The sequence below is a fragment of the Aythya fuligula genome, chromosome 2 (genome assembly GCF_009819795.1).
Source record: "Aythya fuligula isolate bAytFul2 chromosome 2, bAytFul2.pri, whole genome shotgun sequence".
Classification (NCBI taxonomy): domain Eukaryota; kingdom Metazoa; phylum Chordata; class Aves; order Anseriformes; family Anatidae; genus Aythya; species Aythya fuligula.
In genome coordinates, this window is record NC_045560.1 from 115,186,506 (window position 1) to 115,212,052 (window position 25,547).

General features: G+C 37.9%; 1 protein-coding gene across 2 annotated transcripts in view; it reads left to right on the plus strand.

The window, feature by feature from the left end:
- Positions 1–1,229: 1,229 nt before the first annotated feature.
- Positions 1,230–25,547, plus strand: part of TRAPPC8 (trafficking protein particle complex 8) — a 48,328-nt gene continuing 24,010 nt past the window's right edge. For both annotated transcript variants that reach the window (XM_032181358.1, XM_032181359.1), the window contains exons 1-14: positions 1,230–1,563; positions 6,265–6,459; positions 12,107–12,196; positions 13,418–13,592; positions 13,974–14,127; positions 15,171–15,258; positions 16,377–16,624; positions 18,073–18,188; positions 18,997–19,147; positions 19,907–20,007; positions 20,511–20,616; positions 22,137–22,268; positions 24,393–24,617; positions 25,407–25,515. In XM_032181358.1, coding sequence (XP_032037249.1) covers positions 1,407–1,563; positions 6,265–6,459; positions 12,107–12,196; positions 13,418–13,592; positions 13,974–14,127; positions 15,171–15,258; positions 16,377–16,624; positions 18,073–18,188; positions 18,997–19,147; positions 19,907–20,007; positions 20,511–20,616; positions 22,137–22,268; positions 24,393–24,617; positions 25,407–25,515 — 2,047 coding nt within the window. In that variant the 5' untranslated portion in view covers positions 1,230–1,406. The remainder of the gene's footprint in view (positions 1,564–6,264; positions 6,460–12,106; positions 12,197–13,417; positions 13,593–13,973; positions 14,128–15,170; positions 15,259–16,376; positions 16,625–18,072; positions 18,189–18,996; positions 19,148–19,906; positions 20,008–20,510; positions 20,617–22,136; positions 22,269–24,392; positions 24,618–25,406; positions 25,516–25,547) is intronic.

Sequence of the window (25,547 nt, forward strand, 5' to 3'; positions counted from 1 at the left end):
AGAAATAACCACATCCTCTTTTTATTTTTTTTTAAAGGATCTTACACTTTAATGAGGCTTGGGTTCTTACGACTTTGTAAATCATGCGTATGAAAACACGATGTGCAGTCTCCCTCTGAACTTAAGTGATACAAGATCTCTCTGGCATTTGTGATTAGGAAGGAACAATCTTGTGCTATAAATCTTCCATCAGGACTGGCTCTGTCTCTTGTACCTGCTTCACTTTATAGCAACTTTCTACCTCTTGGCAGGCCTGTCAAGTGCACAGAAACCAGCAAGTGATTTCCAAACCTGAGTACTGAAATCATAATCTATTATAGTCTGCTCAGCATTGCTTTCCAAACACCATAGGGCTTTTTCTGTGGTCTTGACAAGTCCCTGACAGCACGTTAAAACCTAACCCTACTATTGCGATTACTCGTTCTTAATTATCACTGCTCAGCACTGTTGCCTCCCTTCCATGCCATGTCCTTATGCAGGTTACAAATTCAAAACCACAGAATTGTAGAATACCCTGAGGTGGAAGGGACCCACAAGGATCATTGAGTCCAACTCCTGGCTCCACACAGCACCACCCAAAACCAGACCCTGTGTCTGAGAGCATTGCCCAAATGATTCTTGAACTCTGGCAGGCTCAGTGCTGTGACCCCTGCCCTGGGGAGCCTGTCCCAGTGCCTGACCACCCTCTGGGTGCAGACCCTTTCCCTAACCCCCAGCCTGACCCTCCCGTCACAGTTTATTTGGGCTGAAATCAGCAGAACTTTGTACAGGACCACGGGCGAAATGCCCACTCAATGTTCGCTTCGTGCGTTCAGCTGAGCAGCGACAGGCCCGCTAGCCAAACCCCAAACAACTCTTTACGCCTTAACTAGTCTTTTATTTATTTATTTATTTATTTGGCGTGAGGGGCGGCTCCTTTTTATTTACTTATGTACGCATTTATTTATTTGGCGTGAGGGAGGGGCTCGTGCCTTTATTTATTTATTTATTTATTTATTTATTCACGCCGGTGCGCGGGGGCTGCCCCCTCACTCCGCCCAACGGTTGGCAGCGACGGTTGGTACCAGCCCCCCCCCCCCCCCCCCCCCCCCCGGAGCACACCAAGACACCGCGCATGCGCAGCACCCCCCGTCCCCTCCCCCGCTCCCTCGGCCCGCCCCGGCCCCGCCCCTCCGGGCCAATCACATGAGCGGGCGCGGGGGCCGCCGGGAGCGGGCGCTACCTGAGGGGCGCGACATGGCGGCGGCGGCGGCGCTGGGCGCCTGCTGCTGAGCCCCCGGCGGGCCGACAGCGACAACGACAACGACAGCGACGAGGGAGAGGACAACGAGGAGGACGAGGAGAAGCCAGCGGGGCCTGGGGGAGGGAGGTGGCGGGGCTGGGTGTCGCCGCGGCGCTCGGCGGCGATGGCCCAGTGCGTGCAGTCGGTGCAGGAGTTCCTCCAGGACTCGTTCGTGCCCTTGGTGGCCGCGCTGTGCAGCGAGGAGGCGGAGCGCCTGGCCCGCAGGAACAACCTGGGCTTCGCCGAGCTGCTCAAGCCCTTCTGCCGCCTCACCTCCGAAGGTCGGTACCCGTGGGGGGGGGGGTGGGGAAGGCGGGGCCGCTCCCTGCAGGCCGGGGGGAGGCGAGGACGCAACCCCCTGCCCCCTTTTCCCCTTTTCTTCATCCTTTTTTTCCCCTTCCCTGGGTTTGCCCCGGCTGCCTGCGGCTGTTCCCTTCTGCTCCGTGGGGTTCGGGAAGTTGGGCTTCTCCCCGAGGCGCCGTGAAGCAGAAGGTCAGGGAGGAAGGAGGGTGTGTGTAAAGCCAGCTCTCCCCGGCTGGGGTCTGCCTGGTGCCTGTACCTGGAGCTCCTGCTTTAGCTTCTCTCGGGGTAAGGCTGTTTGTAAGCTGTCTAGATATTGAAAGTCACACAGCTGAAATGACAGCTAACGTCACGAAACCCTGCCTCCTTTCGTCTGTCCTGTTGAGTATACGTCTCTTTTTTTTCTCAGTGCTTCTATGAGCAAGACTTGCCACAATGAGGGGGAGCACTGAACTGATTACATAGCATAGATAAAAAAAAATAACCATGGAAAACAGTAAAACTGGGAATTGACCACTGGAAAAATGATTGGGGTCTTTTACTGTAGCACCTAAAATGTTGCAGGTAATAACTTGAAGCCGTGCTTTTCAATTCACTGCTTGTCAGAACAGAGCTGCAGGTCTGCTCATCAGCATAGTGATGCAGTGGCATTTGTCAAATTTGGTTTCTGGCAGACACTTGGCTCAGAAGGACTTCTTTCTTGTGTTGAGAAAGCAGTGTAAGAAACTGAAACTTGTACTGTCACTTGAGCTAAATATTCTGCATTGTTGAGTGAGTGGCAACAACTTGAAAGCTAGTGTGTGTGAAAATCTACCTTAATTTGCGGCGATCCTTCAAAATGTATAAAAATGCGTTTAGCAGTAACTTCTCTATAGCTATTTTTCCTTGTCTGGTAACTCTCACGAATCATGTGAGACTGCAGAACAGATATAAATATTAAATGCAGAAGTTTCAGTCCTTGGAGTTCTGAAACTGCTGATATGTCTTAAACATCATCTTAGGTTCTTTGGCAGAAGGCAGTGCATCTAGAAAACTAACCAGGCAGGCTATTCAAAATGAAGCATCAGTTCTGATGAAGAATGCTTAGTTTTGTTGTTCCTCAATAATAAAGTCTTGTCTGACTGTTGTAACAATTAAGGAGCTGTCAAACCTGAATCTTTCTTGGTGTTTCCTGTGTAAATGCAGAGCTCTGTGCCGTAGTGTGTCAGTATTTATAAATCAAGCTATTCCTTCATCCTGTTTTGAAAGTTTTACTCTTTAAAGGAGTTGGTTACAGCTAAAGTTTAGACTCCGTCCCTCAGTACACCCAAGGACATTGATTTTTGTTACTTGAGAGACTGATACTGACTGGATTTTAGTATTCTTCTGATAAATGGCAGGAAAGCTCTGCCACTTAATGATCTCATCATGATTTCTGATGTTTCTGTGATAGGTATTCTGTAAGTTCTGTAGTGTAACTGTATAAATAAACATGCCTGTGGACTGCATCCAAATCCCCACGATACTGTTTTCATTTCCTAATTTCACACCTGTGGCTGTCATGAGGAATCTTTGAGAAGGGGCATCCTTGCTGGTCTTTTCAGGCTGCCTAACTGACAGTCTGAACTGCCCTTTTCAAAACCTGGCCCAGGTTTGGAGAACTGAGAAGTTGAAGCTCAGCACGGTGGGTGTGTGGCTACCCTGCTCGGGGTGTTCTGATTCAGCACACTGAGCTTGACTGCAGCTCTTCACTCCAAGCGTGACTTCCTCTGCTAGCTTCATGGAAAATGCATTCCTGTGTGCTGTAAGTAACTTCTTGCAACGAGAGCCAGTGTGTGTGAGGGTAAGCAAAGTGGTAGTAGTCATTTTCTTGAGGCAGAAGACTCATTAAGTGCAATAAAGTTTCTGTGAAGTTAGTGTAGCAGTGAACAATTCCCGTAGCTCTGGAATACCAGGAGCTCTGTGACAGGGAAACCCGTCTGTGGCAGTTTGTACATGGTGTTGCATTAACAGTCACAGCATAGTGGCACTGTTAACTGAATCCCATGCACCAGACTCTGGAAACTGTACATTTTTTGTGAGATAATAAATTTGGCTAGACTTAGCATTACACTTCTTTCTGTGGTCACATTTTTATGCCCAATAAAAGGAGTGGCATTATTAACGATCTGATCATTCTACAACAGAACGTGTGTGCGCACACCTTTCTCCAAAACTGTGTCTTACGGTTCATGATTGTTTTGATGTCTTCAGACTTAGCACCAGTTTCCTTAATGGAGAAGAAAACTGGAGACCAGATTACATCTAACTTCGGGGAGAACCCCACAAACATGATGTAGGTGCAGGGGGCCTCTGCACTAAGTACTAATCAGAGCTAATCTATTGATCGACTTCTGTCTCTGAATGACTTGCTAATGTTGACATAGCCAAAAATACCTTTACAGTCTAAGGTTGTGATGTTAAGAAGTCCTCACTGCACGTTCAGAATTCTCCAGTGTAGCTATCAGAGTTTTGACTTTGATAATTAAGTCACTTATTGTTATTGAAGGAGAAATCAAGACAACTTTATTCTCCCAGTGAAGTTTTGACTTCACAGGAAAACAAAAACAAGGCCCCCAAACGTCTTTCGTCATGGTCTTTTTTAACTACTGTGTTTGTTACTAACAGTTGCTGGCTAATTTAAGTTACCTATACAATATATGTTTTCTTTAACATTGCATCCCATTCCTTTGATATAATTTAAAAATACTATCTGAACTAGTGCTGCTATGGTAGGAGAACTTGAGTATGCTTCAACTAGCATGTGTCACTTTGAGATAGCTTTTATTACACTTTGTTTATTTGAGTTTAGTTTGTTAGGAATTCACTGTTCATAAGCGTCTTAGTCAGAGTTTGAATATCCTCTTCTTATTGGGAGGATGTTCTGGTACGCACCACTTCTGCTTTGGGGAAAATACTTTTTTTTTTTTTTTTACGTAAAAAAAAAAAAAAAAAGGCTGAAATTTTGTGGTTCCAAATATGTCCTTTGTGTCAGCCCTTAGGATTGCATCTATGCCAAAAATGTCATCTACATCCTGGATGGAAACGTGCATGTTTTTATTATTATGGCTATTATATTTTAGGAGAGACAGCGAGGATGAGTTTTGTTATAGCTGCAATGGGAAAACAAATTGTTCTCTAAGTTGGTTGTCCCTGCTACTTCCTCTTGCATTTGATCTTTTCAGTAATTCTGTAGCTGTAGGGTTAGTAATTTAAGGGTTGAAAATTCACCCCATCTGATGAGTTGGGGGGGGGGATGAACCCTACAATTCTACAACTGGAACTCTGTATTTACGAGTCATTTAAAGCTCAAATTATTGCTTCTGGTAAAATTATCTGTAAGATACAAAAGAGTGATTCTTTCCCTAAAAGTGATTGGGCTATGAAGAGCTAGACCTGTAACTTTTACACTTATCTGTAGTGGTCCACCCTTCTATTTATTTACTTATGATGAATAACTCTTCGCTTTTCAGGAGACTGAGAAGTCTGCTGAACCTTCTCCTACCCTACCCCCTTGTCGTGTCCCTTCCTTTCTTTCCCCCCCAGCTCTTAGGCTGTGGTCTTGGGACTGTTTCGTTCTCAGTGTTTTCTTTTTGATGGCTTTCTTGGAGGAGTTGGTAGAGAGGGAAATCATTTTTGGGGATAAATTTCCCAAGTCAGACAGCATAAACCACTGTGCGCTAATAACATAAGGTTGGTATCATCATTTTAAAGGCTCATCTTAATATTGCATCTGCTGCTTTTTTTTGAGTATTGTATGTATTGGTGTCTACTTTCTGTAAATAAGCAACCTTTGTGCCAACTTAAACACTTGTCAGCTATTTGTAGTTCTGTCATAAACATGATCTCCATATGGTATGAACCGCATTGTCAGGATTTTGTTTTTGAGGCTGCCTGCAATAATGCAGGTATACTTACGCGTAATTCTGAAATCAGTGTTTTGTGTTCATAAGATTTCTTTCTGTTTTCAAACAAGGATTTAAAAGTGATTCAGACATGCAGGTGTTATTAACATCGACTTTTTTGGTTAATCAGCTAAAAATAGCTTATCACTTGAGAAATATAGCTTTCAGTAATGTTCTATTAAATCAGTTGCATGGTGTCTTTTGGAGAACAGGTGAATTTAAAAACCATTTCTTCAAGTTAAGGTGATCACACTTTAGTGTTAAAAATGAAAGGGTACATTTGTTAGGATGAACAATTAGTTCATCCTAAAAAAAAAAAGTTGAGTTTCCTAAATGCTGTTATTGTGTGCTAGATTTTTCTGTCAATCTTAGGAATGTGAAAGATAATGTGCCTTCCATGTGGAGTTCCTATGGGCTTTCAGTAGAAGTTCAGCATATTTCTCAAGGAAGAGGGTGTGCAGCAGTGTAGGCTACAGATCTTATGGGTACCTTCTTACTTAGAGTGGGTATTTTTTCTAAACTAAGATCCTGCTTATATTTTCACGTGTCTACCTAGGTGAGCTTAATGCTGAACATGAAATAACCCTCCCCCCCTCTTTTTTGATACTCTAATATTATGGACTGAAATATAAAATTAATGGATGGGGTTTAATGAAGTACATAACCTTTAAAGAAGGAAGTCTGGAGAAATAGTAATTATGGTAACTATTTTAACTCTGTTATGCTTCTCAACAAAGCCTCTTTTTTTTTTTTTTTTAGTTCACATGAGAGATCCCAATAATCAGCTTCATATAATTAAAAATTTGAAGATTGCTGTCAACAACATTATTACTCACCCACCTCAGCCCGCTGCCATTCGAAAGCTTCTGAATGAAGTGGTATCCGTCAGTCAGCCTGCTGAAGGACTCGTAGCTAACGTGATCACCGCTGGGGATTATGATCTCAACATTAGCGGTATGTAACTGTATTTTCCTGTAATTTAAGCTGGAATTTACTGTAAGGTTCCTAACCTTGATGTCAAATTTGTGACATGTATTGAAGTTGCTCTGAGGGTTGATTGGTTTTGAGTCGTTGTTGTACTGAAACTTAAATTAGTAAATATTCTTCTAGCATTTTATAAAAAAACAAAACTAATGCAACTATAACTCATAACTTAAATTTGTTCCCCAGTGTTGTGGTTCTTGTGAACTTCTGTTAAAGCATCATGTTATTTTAAAATTGAAAATACTCTTTCTTTGGTTTTATGATTACCTTATCAGATTAGAGGTTTTCCTATTTCATAATTGAGACACTAACCTGTTACCCTTGCTTGGATAAATACGAACACTGTTGGTACTAAAGTATGGGTTTACTTTAAAGTTAGTCCTCCTGTCTTGTGTTTGTCTCTTTTTGCTTAATGCATAGAGTTCATAAAGTCACTGTAAACACTTGAAGGATAAGGAGATCTTTGGGAACAATGTGCAAGTCTCTTATTTTTTTTTTTGCCATGAAACTCAGTGCTTCATATTTTACTGTCACAATGACTAGAACCTTCTAACAATGACTTCTTTCCAATCTCTAGAGTAAAGACACTGAATAATGCTAATTGAGAACTGATCTTGAGAGCTGAGAAGATTAAACTCCTCCCAATTAAGACCCTAATCTATTAAAGCCTTTGAGTACATACTTAATTCAAACCATGTATGCATTGCCCTATTTAAACACGAGTAATTTATTTTACGTAGTTAGATGTGCAGTAGGGAATTTGGGTCTGTTATAGGGAAAGACAGGGTTTCTGTGTACTTTCTATGAAAAATTCATGAGGATTAGTAGCTGATGTCATAGTATATTTTTTAACGTTGATGTTGAAAAATGTGTAATTCTACATCTGCGATTTCTAGCTTGCAAGCTGCATCCTCAACTGGATGTGAAATATCAGTAGTAAAGGAAAAGACTTGACCCTGAAAACTCTAATTTTTGAGCTTCTGCTGCAAGCTGTAGCCTCTTTCAGTTTCTGTGCCCATTCTCATCTGAGAAACTGGTTTATTTGCTAGCTATTTTAATATGGAAACTTTTTTTTGGGTTGGAAAGTCTGTTTGAATTCTAGAGATTAAAGCCATTCTGCTTTCTTGGGGTCATCTAATAAAGTGAATGTTCTAAACTGAGGCCCTTAGAACTATTACAGAAGTGGGGGGAGGAAGAGAATGGGTAACAGTGACTTCCTCAAACCAGAGAAGCTGTGGATGTCCCATCCATGGAAGTGTTCAAGGCCAGGCTGGATGGGGCTTTGGGCAACCTGGTTTAGTGGGAGATGTCACTGCCCATGGCAGGGGTTTGGCACTGGGGGATCTTTAAGGTTCCTTCTGAAACCATAAGAAACTACTGTGTTTTTATGATTATTTGTAGTTTTGGAAGCAAATAGCTCTCCTTTTGTTTTCCTTATTTGCTTCTGGAGCCTCAGATGTGATAATTCTCACATGACTGTGTTCTGTCTCAATGGTTAGGTTCTTATTTCTGTTCAAACTGGGTGTGTGCTTGGTTGACAGAGGAGGGAATATAATCTATTTAATGTTGTGCACAAGGACAGAAGCACGTGATAATTTCTTAGTTCTGTGGTACACCTTCTTAAGATTTTAGCACAAAACATGAGCACAGTGTCCTTGATTGTGAAATTTGAATCCCATTATACAGTATATAGGAGGATATATGGAAGTCTCAATCTTGTCAGGTAGAGTTCTTCTACTTAGAAAAACTTTGAATGTTTCCTAAAATTTTTTTCTACCTTGTTAGAGCATTTTATTAAAAAATGATGGAAGCATTCATTCCTGGCCATAAAACACACGTGTGTGTATATATATTTTTGCATGAAAATGTAAAATATATACTGATCTCTTTAAATTTGCTGCTCTTTTTTGGTAAATTATTTTTTTAGGGTGGCAATACTGAAACATATTTCCTTGATCTTGAATGATGCAATATATTTGGGAGGAATAAAGAGAGGGCTTAAGAAAATGGGTATGGGTATTACCAACACTGGGATCACGATACTGCTCTTTTTCAGAGAAGTTCAGGGACTGCTGTAGTGAATTGTTTTAATTGGTTACAATCATTCTTTGTTACACTTTTTAATAGTTGCATTCGTAATTCCATCATCTTCTTGTGCTGATGGACCTGTTTGATTACTGGAAGGGTACTTGCCTTCAGCCATGTGTGCCTCTCCAGTGTAGTAGTGTGTGTGTGTGTGGGGGGGAAAGTGATCCTACTAAAGGACTTGCATTTTTCTTCCAAATAGCTTTCAGCTGGATCACTGCTGTGACTGTTTAGGGCGTGACACCAGCTCTGGTGTACAGCAATACAGGAATATGACAGATACAACGGATAATGTTGGAGCAATCATTTTCAGCAGTGGACCTCTTCAGTTCAGTTGTAGTTCATTACTACAGGCTGAGAAATCTCACAAATTAGTGGCATACTCCAACTAGAAAAATAGCAATATATTTATATAGAATTCTAATTTTCTACGGCTTCATAGACTTATGTTATTCAGGCCTAGAATTTGGGTGGAATCAGAAATAAATACTGGGTTCTATTAAAGTACGTTGTGAAATGTGGCCTGACTGAGGTTGTCTGAAATCAAATGCCTTTAGTCTACTATGGGCATGCATGGTACAGGTTTTCTACTTCATGCTACCAGACAGTAAAAGCCAATAGTGTGTTTGCACCTGACCCTTTTTAGTATAATAATACCATGTTTTTTCTGTCAGATCGCTCAGTTAAGGCTAGTGTTCCTTGGTACAGTAATTGGAAAGAGACACTGATGGAACTGAACACATCCACGTTTTATTCAGGTATTTTTTTTTGTGGTTGGTGCCAATTTGCCAAGTTGCCCTATATTCCTTTTTCCATGTGCTCCATCCACCTTTCCTTACCATCTTCTACAACTGTTTAGCACCTCTCTTGGCGTAGATGTGCATTCCTCCATTTTTTCCCCTAAAATAATAAAAAATAAATAAATAAAATTGTGGTGGTGGTGGTTTTGATTTTTTTTTTTTTTCTTTCAGTTGCATTTCTACTGCTGTTAACCTAAATTGTTTGGTCTTTCCATGGAGTCCAATAAGTGCCTAGCTGGGGCAGGGGAATGGTCTGATGCTGTAAAAGCACTGTCTTGTTTGATCCTATGGGAACATCTGCTATCACTGTTCTGTATTCCAAATGCAAATACTTTCCTACTTCTTCCTAGAATTTCCTTTCATGGGACAGCGGCACTCCTTCAATTGAAACTGAAGAGTTAACTGTACTAGAGCTCATGTGATTCTGCCATATTGACACTTTTTCTGGTGTATGACTTAAAAACAAAACACTTTGTAGCATGTCTTTTAAGATCTGTTTCTACCAAAATGCATTGGCTATTGACCTCTCAATTTGTAGACCACAACATAGAGATTCACTGTAAAGTAGCCAAGTTCTAATGTTCTTCGGTTTTAAACATTAGCAAAGCTTATGCCTTCAGTTAATAGTAACTGTCCTTTTGTGGTGTCCATTCAGGTGCTGCTAAATACTTTCTGAAGGTACTAGCATATTGGTATTTGTGGAATTCATCTTAGTGAGGTAGCTAAAAAGTACAAAGCCTAATGAAGCAGACTTCTTATTCTTAAGCTGTTATGTATGAACAGAAAGTATCAATTTCTGAACATGGTAGCAAGTTATTTAAACTTCAGTTCTTCTTAATTAGCAACCTATAAACATACACTGGAAAAATGCAGAGCATACAGGTTCCTAAATGACAGTGTTGCTATACACTGCTGAAACTTGTATTATATATGAAACTTATATATGTTACATTTGAAATTTTTCTTGGGCACTGTTTTTGGTTTGAATGTGGTGTATGTTTATTTAAATTTTGAATGTGAATGATTTAACAGTATTCACTCAGAAACGTTTTAGGACTGTGAAGTTTGTTGTGTCTGTGCTCAGGAAAGTCAGTTGCCTTTATAGGCACTTCAAGGTTCTTACTAGACAGAGGGGGTGAAAAATAGATGCAGTTCGTTCTTGTTTGTGGATGTGTCAGACTTTAACTTCTTTGCTTGGGTTCAACAGAAATAGAAAACTGAGAATAGAGCTTCAAAGTAAAATCAACTTAATGTTTTTACTGTAATAGTTTAACATTGTTGAACTTGAACCTGAATTATTATAAAGCTTTGTTATATGTGTGAAATTTGTATTTATCACTTTGTTGTGGTTTGTTTTTAATAATAATCTGTTTTCCTTTTATTTAAATAGCTGGAATATATATACTTGTTAGCCTTAGTTAAAGCCAAATGATTGTTCACGCCATAAATGAGTGTTCAAAGAGCAGTTGGTTAGAAAGACTGTAGTCAAAAGCTAGCTGTTTGCCTTCTATTGATCTTTTTATGAAGTTAGATGTGCTGACTACTAGACTGAGTTCAGATGTGTAGTGTGTCTGACCCTTGTGTGGATGAAGCTGATATAAGATGGCCAGACAATGTAAGATTAAATGAAAAGCATTAACTAAACGCACTACAAGAGAATTCCAATGTACAAATTAAACTCAGTTTGTTGAAGTTGGCTAGGAAATCAAGGGTTTGGGAGGTGGCAGGGGGAGGCTAACAAAGCTTTAGAACTTGTTACACGAATCAAATCAAGGAATGTACTGGGGCTGTATGTGGAAAGCATACCTTCAATACCTTATTAATGCATTTTTGGTACCAGTTACTGTTTTCTAGTTTGCAGGTGAGTTTACTCAGGGTTCTAACTGCTCATTGTGAAACCTAGTTATTAAAAATGGATTAACTTTTATCTGGTCTTTTTTTCAACTTAGGCGAAGGAGTTGCAGAATTGAGATGGCATAAAACAGGCTTGAAAGGAGAACAATTGGCTAGATTGTTGTTGTGGAAAGAGACAAGATTAAATTCACATGTTATTTGTATGTCCCAAACATGCTTGGCTTCCTTTGACTTGATACTCTTAAATGTTAAAGTCCCCCTTGTAAAAGGCCATTTGAACATGACAGGTTAACATTATAAGGCATTAATGGCACAACTTAGATCTGAGATTTCAGCTTTTTGGTTCTCTGCTTGGCCAGCTAACAATGAACTGTTGCTGTTTTTATTTATTTAGTAGAGAGGAGGAGGGGGACTACTGTCAAGCCAATTTACAACACCTTGCAAAAAACTGGCAGGTTAGGGTTTTGGTAATCCTTAGTTCCTTTGCATAGTCAAAAATTACTTTTACTTCTCAGTCAATTGTTACATTCCTAGCCAAGACAAATATAGTGATCATCAGAATAACTTTTTTTTTTTTGCTTTCCTAAGCCTCTGTGGTTTTAGAGGGGTGTTAAGGTTCTTTAACAAGGACTGAATATGTGAGCCTGAAATACTGAAGAAGTTGGTGCTTAAGATGCTATTCAGTTTCACAGGATTTAATTCCAAGTGTTTCTCCTACTTGTGTATATTTTTGATTTCATTTTAGACTGTTTCCCCTTCCTTTCTGTCCCATGCAAATCTTGTCAGAGTTTAGGCATAGTATTTTGTATTTCCTTTTTATAAATGACTAAACGGTGGTTTGGCTAAATACTTAAATTTGGTCTTATTTTGTGTTTCAGCTACTACTCCTTGGTTTGAGTCTTACAGAGAGTGCTTTCTTCAGTCCATGCCTGCATCAGATCATGAGTTCTTAAACCACTATGTTGCATGTATCCTTTGAGCATTACAGACATCTTTGGTGGAGACTATTACAGATGGCTGCAGAAATGTAATGCAGGAAACTTTGGAACAACTTTTTGCCACAGTGCTTTGAAATGTACCCTTTTCAATATGTCCAACTATACAGACTAATTTTGTAAGGGGTCCAGGTTTTCTCTGTAGTAAAAGCCACACTTCAAACTGAACTCTGAGCTAATATGTGTAACACTTTAAGATGAGTGAATTTCTGCCATAACTCTTTAGGTCCTCAAGCGCAACAGAGCTTGTGTGGTTGGGATGCACCTGCAGCCTTTTATAGCTTTTGTAGCAGATGGATGAGGGAGGCTGGGAAGGGTGTGTTGAAAAAACAGTGGACTCTTAGCTGTTTTGGACAAAAAGAAGTCTGGAAAGATGCCTAAATGCTTTCAGTGTTTCTGTTGCTGTGACTTAATCTTGACTTGTTTGCCTGCAGGAAAAATAAAAAATATACACTGTTTCATGGTGTAGCTGGTGTTAAGCTTCACAATAAAGATAAGGCTGCAGGTTTCATAATACTTTGTTTCTAACATTTAACTAATTCACAATTTCAGCATGGTATACCTCTGTATAAGATTTGACAGAATCTTGTACAGAATTAATTTGACAAAATATTGAATCTGGCCTTTGCGGTAGTGTGAAGTACAACTTGCTTTCTGGCCTCTCTTATTTAATTTGGTGAATACATGTGGCAGAGCAGGTTGTTCCTCATTAATGATAATGGAGTTGCATTGAGGTAAAAGAACACATCTGTTTTTTACTTAGTAGGTGTTGCTGTGTTTATGAACACTGGCTGTTGTTGCGCAGGTGATGCCCTAAAAAGGAAGTTCCAACTCTTTGAACATTTCAAAGTGAGCATTGAAGTGAACTTCAGCTATATCTCTACAAAAAAAATTTCATATGGGACCTGGATTTGAAATATAATGAACTACTAGCTGTTATATGTCAAGTTAAACTTGGGTTTAGTTTCAGAACTGGAACTAGTTACTGTTTCATTTTAAAGATGTTAATAGTTACTTGACTGTTTAAATAGTGTGTTTTTTTTTTATTGAGACTTAGGCCAAGTTCTAGTTGCACTTTTATGGCAGTATAGTTTATGGGCTTAGAACAGAATGAGTGAAGTGTTTATATGCTGCTTATTTTATCGTCAGTGGCTGTTCCTGGGCTCTTGGTAAATGTCCTTAACATGAATTTAGGTATGCTTGTAGTTTCTTCTAGTGAACCGGAGCCTGTGGAGCAATTTCTGAAGCTGTCTCAAGAACAACATAGAATTCAGCATAGTAGTGAATATATGTATCCAAAATGGTTTATACCAAACACGCTCAAATACTACGTGTTACTGCATGATGTAAGCACAGGAGAAGAGCAAAGGTGGGTCTTCTGTTTTCAGTGAACTTAGAGATAAACTTTTCGACTGAAATGCTTGCAATTCTAAATTACTGTTGAGATTAGGCATATGACAGAATGTATTAACCACTATGCAATTGTCAAGGCAAACTTCATTTAGTATTTTAAATCTACTTATTGTGTTCACATAAAATAAAAAGAATCAGTCCCAGGTTCTTGAAGTAGAAGCTTTCTTTGCTAGCTCACTGAGTAATTTGTCAGAGATAGTTGGTTTAACTCTTGCATAAAACACCACTTTAAATTTTTTTTCTTCTTAAACTATACGTGTAATAGTCTAGAATAATTTGTTGTGGTAAACACCTAGAATTGATTTAATATCAAATAATGTTGCTGTGTTTTTTTCAGAGCTGACTCCATTTATGAAGAGATGAAGCAGAGGTATGGAACTCAGGGTTGCTATTTGCTGAAAATAAATTCTCGGGTGTCTAACAGAGGAACAGATGAACAGATACCAGATCCTTGGAGCCAATACCTTCAGAAAAACACTATCCAAAACCAGGTATTATAGTGTTAAAAAAACAAACAAGCAAAAAAAAGCTAGTAGGTAGAAGAAATTAAGGCAGTTATGTAAGATTTCACTTTTTTAACCTGCCTTTTTTGTGAGGGCATTAGGTGAGTCCTTTTTCAGAGAGCTGTCCTCTGTGGTACTTAGTGACTCTAAGAAGTACAGAAGTGCTAGACTGAAAGGAACATGGAAATAGTGGATTCCTGAGGTTGCCTGCAATGCATAAAGCAGAAGTCTTTTTTGTAGTAACCTTTTACCTTCATTTTGACTAATTTTCGTCACTTCCAGAATGTTTCTATTTACAGGTCCATGTAGTTCACTAAACAATATGGCTATTTTTTTGTGGTAATTTCTTGCAGTCAAGTATAGCCTGTAATCTGCTTAGATAGCAAATGATAGTGTATGTTCAGAGTTTTGGGTTCTGTTTGCCATGAATGTCTATTTTTGACTTCAAGACCAAAAAACATGCCTTCTTGAACTTACTTTTGACTGCCCTGCAGTTCTAACAGTATCTGATTAAAAGATGTCTGTGGAATCATAGTTCTTTACCAAATCTAGCTGGCATTGGAAAATCAAAGCTATTCATATTCTGTAAGCTGTTAAGAGGAGCAGTGAGTAATGTTCCACCATAAACTAGATAATCTTTATTTTTTTATTTTTTGTTCCATGTCAACTATTCCACACTGTAGGTTTTCTGAGTTTGTCCAGGAGTTGCTTTAGGGAGCATATTTTTACGGCTGTGGGCATTGCTGTGTAAGAGTTCCAATCAGCTGCTGGAACTGCTTGCTTTAGTTGACCGTGAAGCTATTTTGAGCAAACCAGAAGCAGCTTGCTTCATCTGTTGGTGATTATAAGTTTCATCTTTACAATAGGGTGGGACCTTAAAGGCTCAAAACATGTTTCAGTGAATATATATGAACATTAGTTGAATGCACTTTCCTAATCTAGTTAACTGCTATAAAGTTAACAATTACCGTTGACTGGTTTTTGTGTGTGTGTTGTATTATTCTTAAAGTGCTAACTTTCCCTTCCGGTAGGATTGCTATGAAGACTGTTCTTATGCTGTCATTTCAAACAAGAGTACCGATCACTTGATATCGGATGGCTTAGATAATGAAATTAAAGGTATTTATATAGCTTTCATCAAACTTCTGGTGTGATAGCTTTTATAGAGCTGCCTTGTCTGTGATAGTAATTCTTTGAATGCTGGGCAGGTTCTGCTGTGACATTATATATACTGCTATGTTAATTGTTAACTATATTGGTTTAAAACTCATGAATATTTTAAAAATTAATTTTAATACATTGTAGATTTATGGAACTTTACCTCAAACTTAATCAAGGTATAGGATAAATATTAGGTAGCCCATAAACTGAGATTGGAAAAAAGTTAGTAATTATAAACTTTGTGTTTTGTTAGGAGATTATAAGTAATTTCCTCAATGCTCAAAGGTAGTAACTGTATGTCAATAAATGAAAACATGGTGTTGATTTATTAGACTGATATTAACTGGAGAGTGTGTCTGTAATGAGATGGGTATTGAAGTTTTAGGCTTGTCTTTAAGACTGTTGTCACTAAACTCTGACAATTAATAATTTGCTTTCACAGCTCAGCTTTGCTTAGAGCTAGCAAGGCCCAGAGGAAGCAAACTGATATAATGGAAGGAGATTATAAATTTGAGGATTATTAAAATCTGAGTGAGTAGGTGTCTTGATGTAGATTGGCTAGCTAGATGCAAAAGTAGTTACCCTTCTTATTGAAGTAAGGTGACTTCAGAGGAGGTTCTTTTTCATCATGATTTCTCAGAAAGGCATGGAGAACTACAGCTTTTAACCCTAGAAATAGAAAAGAATAATTGGATCCATGTTGTCCACTGCATCAATTGATGCATTTCCATCTTTTCATGAATATTTGACTTAAACTTATTGTTTCATTGTTTTGCTTCTGTACTTTTGATACTAATCAGCGTATTTGGGAATTGTTTGCACTCTAGGCTAGAACTGAAAACATACTTTCTGAGGCATGTTGCGTTTCTTAAGACTTCCTGAACTTTAATTTAAGGAGTGACATAATAATCACATAGTTCTCTGCTGATACTGATCTGTAGTGCAGAATGGCTGAATAGCTCTGCCTAACAGAGGAAATAATAAGGAAAATATTAAGGTTAAGAAAAATAACACTTAAAACCATAAATATTTCAATAACTTCATACAAGGATTTTCATGTTTCAATCTCTTAATAGATGGTCTGTCAAACAACTTCAAGACTCATCCCTTACAACTGGATCATCCCAGCGGCAGTTTGGATAGCACTGATTATTTGAAGGCTACTACATCACTGCAGGAGTCAAAGAAATTGAACTCTGGAATGCCTCATGGTGCTTGTTTAACACTCACAGACCATGATCGAATTAGGCAATTTATACAGGAATTTACATTTAGGGGGCTTTTGCCACATATAGAGAAGACAATACGGCAACTCAACGATCAGGTCAGTTCACTCTTACATACTCTTAGTCAAAAACAGTTGTGGTATAAATCCAGTTACTCAACAGTCTGTTCTGAAATTAGTACTTCCCTGTGCATCTAGTGATTCAATAATTTTACTGAAAGCTGTAAGCAAATTTAAGAGAAGCCTTTTGGCTCCATTTGTCCTTAAAACAAAAAAAACACACACACCAAAATCCAACACCTGTGTCAATAAAACTTCAGTACAAAGGCTTGGTGAAAGCCTGTCAGAGATAACCCTTTGCTCCTAAAATCTTTGTTAGGCTTTTACTGGATGCTTCTAGCATGGAGAACAAAATGTACTTTCTTAATACTTGAATGCACCACTAAAGCTAAGAAATGTATCTTTGTCAATATGTGTCTCCAGAAAAGCTGGACGCTTCAATTGCTGCTTCTTGGCAAGGAAAGGAATGCATGGACATCTTAAATCATGCACTTCTGTTCTGATATAAGCAGTTTTTGCAGCCAAGTATTTGTCTCTTTCTTCCAAAGTATTCTTTGGAAGTATGCTATTTAACTTCATGCCTATTTCAAGTCATGGGCATGCATTAAATTTTTTTCTCTCAGTAAGATCTTTTAAGAGAAAAGTATTTCAATTCTATGTGTCTTAAAGAGCTGAAGAGACTGACTTAAGTGTAATCAAATTACTGGATTTAGCAGTTGACATGGACCCAAATATCAGTCTGTTATCTGAGCTGTCTTTTAGCTGAATTGTCCAATTAGGCTATAGTTTTTAGTAGAGGGTTGTTGAGAGTAATACAGTATGCTGTGAGGAGCACAGTCTCCCTGATTAGACTTCTGGAACATAGTATATGCTGACTGTGTTTATGTTAGGAAAGCTTTATGGTTAAATAAAGTGTAACCTTATGGCTAGGAATGTAGTAAAATATTCCTAATGCATTTAAAAAAAAAAATTTTTTTACGCTACCTTTAAAAAGAGATGTAGCTTTTCTTAGATCTGGAGGAATGGTAATTCTCTGTGGAGAACATCTCATTTGTGGGACTTCCTGAAAGAATAACAAGGTGTAACCTTGCTTGCAGGTATAACTAGCACACTTGACACTGCAAAAGTGTTACAATGTGGTGATGCTTCCCATGGTGATAGGGAGAATGCTCTCTCTTGAAATATACCAGGAAATAGGTGCTCTGTATTCAAGCAAATGCATCAGACTTTTTTTTTTCTAGATTGAGATACCTGAAATTTTACAGCAGCAATAGACAGTTTTAGACAGCTGAAGTTCATTAAATATGGATTACGATGTATGTCAGTGATGCACTCCAATGATGTGTGTTTTTTTGCTTTTTTCTTCTGTTTTCTTGAAAAAAATAGAATTTGGGAATTATTAATGGAGCTTGGATCTGTAGTTGGGTGTAACTTATTCATATCCTTTGCAGTCTAGCACTCTAATTTGTTTTTTTTTTTTTTTGCAGTTAATATCCAGGAAAGGCTTGAGTCGATCATTATTTTCTGCTACTAAGAAATGGTTTAGTGGCAGTAAGGTTCCAGAGAAAAGTATAAATGAACTGAAGAATACTTCTGGTTTGCTGTAAGTTATTTCAGTCATTACCTCTGAATCAAAATAAAAATGTACCTCTTTCTTGGGGTGGAAGCCCATGTTTATTAACGGTATTCCTCAAAGTGAACTAAATCAGCAGTACCATAGAAGGCTTTGATTGGTGGAGGAATCATGCAAAGCACTCTGCCTTGTTTATAGCTTTATATTTGTGTTGTTTGTCTTAATTGTCTGATGGCTCATAATCAAGCTGTTCTTCATTTCAATTTTCTATTTTGAATTTGTGAGTATGGTTTGCTTCTCACAAACAAATGTGTGTGAAAACATACTGAATTTGCACTAAAGATTAGTATATACTGACTGACCAAAAGTTACTGATACTAGCAGAAGACAGAAAATTGCTTTGTGTTTTGGCATAAGGCATAGTTTTTCTAAAATTCTTTGTTGAAGAGTAGTGGGGATAAATAACTACAGCTAGGTGAACAGTCTGTAAAGTCTTATTTTTCCTTCTCCTACAGGTTTCTTTAGCTCTAGCAGTTAATCATAGTGAGCAGCTTCAGTGATAGCTGCATACTTGTTTCAGTATTTCATTCAGAGGAATGCTTTCTTTGAATATTAGTGGGATAGTGAATCTTGTTAATCAGAAAGTAGGCTGCGAAACCACGTTACACATGGCAGAAAGGAAGCAGCTTCACTTTTCTTAGTAAGTTGTTTTTTGGTAATGTTGAAAGTAATGCAGATTATATTCCTTCTCTCTGAACAGAAATTAAGATGAGAATGAAATATGTTATGCTCTATATATTGAAATCAGGGCTTTAAATTGAAGTGTTTGTACTTACAGGTATCCACCAGAAGCACCAGAACTTCAAATCCGGAAAATGGCAGACTTGTGCTTTTTGGTGCAACACTATGAGCTTGCATATAGCTGTTACCATACAGCAAAGAAAGACTTCTTAAATGATCAGGCAATGCTTTATGCAGCTGGAGCGCTGGTTGGTACTTCACATTCTAAATATCCTATGACTTTTTCACTATAATTTCTAATATGTCTGGAAGTAACAAAACACAATCTCTCCACATCCAAATTTGTAATGGTCTTGACAAACTTACTGCATATCTTCGGCAAGTCCTAAAGTATTCTCAAAGCTGTTGGCTGCTGTTTTACGAAGGGAATAAAAGCATGAATAAAAATAGGAGACTCAATTCTTAAAATCTAAAACACAGAAAGGAGAATGCTTATAGTGTAACCTCTAGCAAAATGGGTCTTTAAACTTGTCTAATAACTCAAGTGGGTCAGAAGCAACTTAATAGTATATCCTGTAATAATTAGTCTTGACTTCCTGGCAAATATATCACTAAATATGGTGCTGTACAATTTAGAATAAATACAAATTTGATCAGAAATATTCCTGCAGTAGATAATTCGCCTCTTAGACTTGTAAAGCAGTACTGAATCATCATTGCTGCATACTGTTGAGGTGTGCTATCAACTGAACAGTTGTGTGAATGTGTATAACTTTTGCTGCTGTTTAGTTAATTAAAAGCAGAGCTGTTAAGTAAACTATTTTATTTAAGTAAGCTATTTTATTAAACCTTCTATCAGTTACAGTGTGTACGGTGCATTCTTATATGCCAGTAATTGATTACATGAATATTTTGAGACAGTAGCTGTTGAGATGTGTTCATCAGTGTTTGGAAATTTTCAACGTGTTGAAAACATCTGCAGTGACAGTACTGACTTTTCCTTGTAGGAAATGGCAGCAGTATCAGCTTTTCTTCAGCCTGGAGCTCCTAGACCTTATCCTGCTCATTATATGGAAACAGCAATTCAGACTTACCGAGATATCTGCAAGTATGTTGTTTACTTTCATGGTGATCCTATGAAAGATGAATTAGTTGGTAGCTTAACATTCTTCCTGCAGACAGTGGCAGGTAACTGAAAGATCAGAAGTTGATAACCTGTTTAAAGAGTAAGTTACGTTAGCTCATCTAGGAACGACATGCATGCTGTTCTTAACAGAGTACTTATTAAATTTGTTTCTGATAGTTGGACTTCTTGTTTTTCAGATCTAGTTGTCAGTTGCATTATTTTAGTTAGTGTTTTATAAATATGATGTACTCAAAGGTTTTCTAGCTTTGACTTAAAAAAGCTGCTGTTATAGGAAGATGAGACACTTAATGGTACAAGTTCTTCCCTTACAAAACAGGTTGACACTTATCCTTTTATCCTTTTTTAAATTCAAAAAGGATAAATAACACCAGTCTGTAATGTGGAGGAAACTTGACAGACTTGAGGTGAAAAGTTTTCTGATGTTTCTTTTCAATAAATATTCAATATATTTGTTTTTGCTTTAGGAACATGGTTCTAGCTGAACGCTGTGTACTTCTCAGTGCTGAAATCTTAAAAAGTCAAAGCAAATATTCAGAAGCAGCTGCTCTTCTGATTCGTTTAACCAGTGAGGTAAAATGCTAGTTTATTCCACTCATGTCCTCCCTCTACTTGTGTACTTACTGAAGTGCTTTTAGGTGACACTGCTTTTTATCCTGGGGTACTTCCTATCCAATGATGGCAAATGGCCAATTAAAGCTTGAAGTGAAGAAAGCTGTTTATGCTGCAAGTGAAAAAACAAGTACTTGATTTTTTTCTTTCAAGTCAGGTGACTTACTTGATTTCTTTAAACAGCTGCTAAATGTGCATTTGTTGTCTTCGGCTTTGGAATTAGTTTTCTTTAATATCTGCTCAGCTTTTGTGTGTTATATTTTGAATTTAAGAACTTGTGGGTTAAAAATACTAGCATGGCTTGCCAGAGCTGTGATGAATACTATCTCTCATATAATCAGAAGTTCTCAGTAGTTTAAGCAATGAAGCCATAACTGCAGCTTAGCTGCTATGAATCATTAGAAGCTTACTGGGTAAGTGAAAGCTAGCCTGAACACTTTGGTAATACTAATTGGTTTAAATTAGGCATGGAACTAGTTCTTAACAGCCCAGAAAGGGTCTGCTAAACTGTTACTGGTATTACATCTGTTTCACACTTTCTCAAGCTGTGTAGCTTGGAGGAAAGTCTATCTAGCAGTTAGTTCTAGCTTTGTAGCAAGCTGCACCAAATTTGATGCTTCCGAGAATTTCTGGAATTTATTAAGCATGGAATAAATTTACTTAGTTTCATAAGTTACTCTCTCAAGTGTCTTTATAGCTTCATTCTTGCCCTTTTACCTTAAACTTGGAACCAAATTTCTATGTGAGCAGTGTAAGTTACTTACATTTAAATACTAGTGGCTGTGTGCGATCATATTTCTTTAATTTATATGTAGTATACGTTCATTGTCTTTTGCCAGTTGCAAGGAAAATATAGGATACTGTGAAATTGTCCCAGAGTATATTTGTAGTCCAGGCACATACTTAGACGCTACTGATAACAGACTTGAGTGGTGGTAAAATCAAACAGATTCTGTTCTTATTGCTTGAAGTAATGTAGCTGTCTTGGCATGAGAAGAGGATAATAGTAAGGAATTGTATACTGTAAGGAAAGCATTCTGGTTCTTGTGATCTAAATTCAATAAGCTACATTTCCTTTATTTTCCCTTAGTCTTATTTTTTATTTTGAGGCTTAATAAAATTATCTGAAATAAAGGGAGAGAGGGAGGAAAAAGGATAGAGTCCTTCATAGCCTGAGTAACTGAAGTGACAGAACATATTTATATTAATCCACACTGGAGCTGGTTGATAAATGGGGATGGAGGCAGGTGATTGTTAACAGCACTTTTTGTGATCACTATTTGTTTATCACTATGCATGTGACAGTGAAAAATACTTCTAGTCTTCATTTATTTTTGTGTTCATACATACAATGTTTGCATTTAACTTTTCAACTTTACAGCAATGTTACATCTTTTTCCTGTTAGCATTAAAACAAGCTACTGTTACAGTTACATTCATATTTGATTTTGAGGCTAATTCTCCTTCTCCCTTTTTAATAGGATTCGGATCTTCGTAGTGCACTTCTGTTGGAGCAGGCAGCACACTGCTTTATAAACATGAAAAGTCCCATGGTTAGGAAGTTTGCATTTCATATGATATTAGCAGGACACAGGTTTAGTAAAGCAGGACAGGTAAGTCTTATCTTTCCAGATGGAAAATATGATAAGTATTTGATACTTAACACATTTAACATGCCATTCAGATTATTAGTTAGGTAAAAGACATGGAGCTTCTGATAGTTTTGTGTTAGAAGTGTTGAACTCAGTGATCTTCTGAGAATGATTCCTGCCTTGGTCTTTTATATTCACTGGAACAGGCTCCCCAGGGAAGTGGTCACTGCACCGAGCCTGTCTGAATTTAAGAAGAGATTGGACTGTGCACTTAGGCACATGGTCTGAACTTTTGGGTAGACCTGTGCGGTGTCAAGAGTTGGACTTGATGATCCTTAAGGGTCCCTTCCAACTCAGGATATTCTATGATTCTATGATATTTGTATTGTAAGTAATATTGAAGATCACTGGCTTGAAATTCAGTAATGCCTTTCTCATTTCTTAGTCTCAATTTTATCCCCAAATAAAGAGTTGTATTTTGTTGTGTAAGGAACTATTTTTATTCTTGAGATGTGTGAGTTGCGGAAGTTAATTTTGTTAAACGCTATTAGAATAATACGAAGCTTAAATATACAGCTAAAGCAGGATACTTTTCAGTGGAGTTTTAAGTGTATGAATAGTACAAGACAAACCTTAGAATCTGGTTATGGATCAATTCTACCAATTAAACCACTACAAACTAATTCTACTTCCACTCACATTCCTGGGCAGGCAGCTCTAACTCTGTGATAAAACTCAATTTGGACACGAATCAAGTGCTTTATGTGTCTCAGTTGTGCAGTAGACTCTATGGACATCTTGTTTGATTTCTGTTGAGGTTAACCACTGGAATTCAGTTATGGGGTTGTCCACAAATAGTCGATTTCTTTTTACTTAAAAGCTGCAAACCTGTGATACAAGGCATCAATACAACTTGTATTTCAAGTCAATAATACAGGAGAACCTAGGCATCAGATCTACATTTGAAACAAAACTGTATGTGTATAGAGGTGTTTTCAGACCTCCCCCTTCTTCCCCTCCGGCAAAAATAATAAGAGTATTCTCCCACTTTGTTCTATTCTTGCAGTAGCTTCTTTATCTGTAGTTCTGACAGTGCTGCTGATAACTAGCTGCTGATCATTTTTTTCTAATTTTTTTAAAATCTCATTCTTCTGCCTGGGAAACTGCATAAGTTTTGTAATGCTTTGAGTCAATATTCAGGTAACAGCTTGTTTAATTCTTGTAAAGATTCTGTTTTCCAGGAAATGCTTTTCAGTGTTACAGTAAACATAGGCTATTTTTTTCAGTATCATTATAAGCACCAAAATATTAAAAAACTACTGAAAACTCAGCCAGGCTGCTCAGTTACATACTGCAATACTAAATATTACCATATTAAAATATCCTGATGCTAGGCTGTTACTGCTTGTCCTCTGCTGTTGTTGCCATGCTTATTTGAACTTATCTTGGATTAATTCCCATTAATGCTGTAAATAAGGGAATGTTTTGAGAAGCCGTGACTTGCCTGTATAGTGAATACCTATGAAAATGTTCAGTATGTAGACTTGGGATTGAATGCCCAGGTCCTGATGTATCCAGTTAAGGAGCTGTAGAGGTCATTGGGAGTAAAACATATATTTCCCATTGGCTGATGCTATTGGTAATTTTGTCCTGCATGTACTCTAGGGGCTGTTTGTTGCTTTACTTGGTGTGAATTTTGTCCTAAGCATCTTTTTTTTTTTTACTGAACAATTAAGTGGAGACGTGGCATGAAGATTCAGTTACTAGAGTGAGATGTAATAAATGTAGTTTACTCTAAGGCTTGCTAATAGGCCTCTACAAGCTCCTGCAGTCAGTTCAAAAGTAATGTAGAACAGTATTTTTAAAACTAGTCTTCTCTTGTTTTCTAACCCTACTGCCTGTTACTGATATTGGAGAACGTGAACTTTATCTGCAAGCTAGGCACTGCACTGTAGGAGCCAACACGGAAATAGTGTTTAGATTAATGCTGACCATGTTCTATGAGGTACAGTTCTGCAAATGTTGTTATGCTTAATATAGTGGGGATTGTGGTAAAGAACTTGCTGTTCAATCTTCCTGGTATTACAGTTGCAGTGCTTGGTTAATGGGTCTATCTGAGAAATAATCTTTTTATTTTTCTTTCAGAAAAAACATGCCTTGCGTTGCTACTGTCAAGCCATGCAGGTTTACAAGGGGAAAGGCTGGTCTCTTGCAGAAGATCATATTAACTTCACTATTGGTCGCCAGTCCTTTACGCTTCGTCAGCTTGATAATGCTGTGTCTGCATTCAGGCATATTTTGATCAATGATAGTAAACAACCTCCAGCTCAGCAAGGAGCTTTTTTAAGAGAGTATCTTTATGTTTATAAGGTAAATGATTTTCTTTTAATTCCTGAAGCGGTCAGCAATTTCATTAATGGTAATTTTTTATTACATGTATATTACTGAATGATTTTCTGTCACACCTGCATTGTTCCAGGCTTGTTTTTTCTAGTTGATATGCTTATGTTTTACTTTAGGCTTCAAAAAGCAAATTCGCTGCATCTGGTGTGTGTGTGTTAAGTTCATTTACTTAACGGATGTTAATTTAAACGTCCTAACGGAAGTTTATTTACTTAACGGATTTACACGGATGAGTGTATGTTACAGGGTGTTTTAGTGCTGATATCTCCACACAACTTGCGGTCTTCCAGTTGCTTAGTGTTCTCTAAAGCTTAAAAGCAGAATGATTGTAGTATTTGCTATTTTATGTTAGACCTTTTTTTGAGACTGGTGTTTGAATCCACAGTGTGGTGAAAGTCTATCAAATAGTGGTGGTGTAGTGAATGTAGCTTATCAAATTCTGAGTTAGGCCTTGCATCATAATAAAGCTGGCAACAGCCATGCAGTCACACCATTGGTTAGATTACACAATGGAGATTTTGTTTAACTTTTTTCTATAGACTTCATGGACTTTAAGATCTTATTGAGAGAAAATACTACCTAAAACTGAGACAGAATGAGCTCTCAGAACAGTTGATTGAAATGACTCATTTCATATTTAATAATAATTCAAGTGTTGAATGCTTAAAACTTGGTCTCCTTATCATTCAAACATTAGTAACATGCAGCATATATATTATGCACTTTGATAATGATTCTTTTCTTCCTTTACTCTAGAATGTAACCCAGCTGTCACCTGATGGTCCTTTACCACAGCTTCCTTTACCATATATTAACAGTTCAGCAACCCGTATTTTCTTTGGGCATGATCGAAGACCAGCAGAAGGTTAGAAAGCTTTATGTAAACAGCTTAAAATT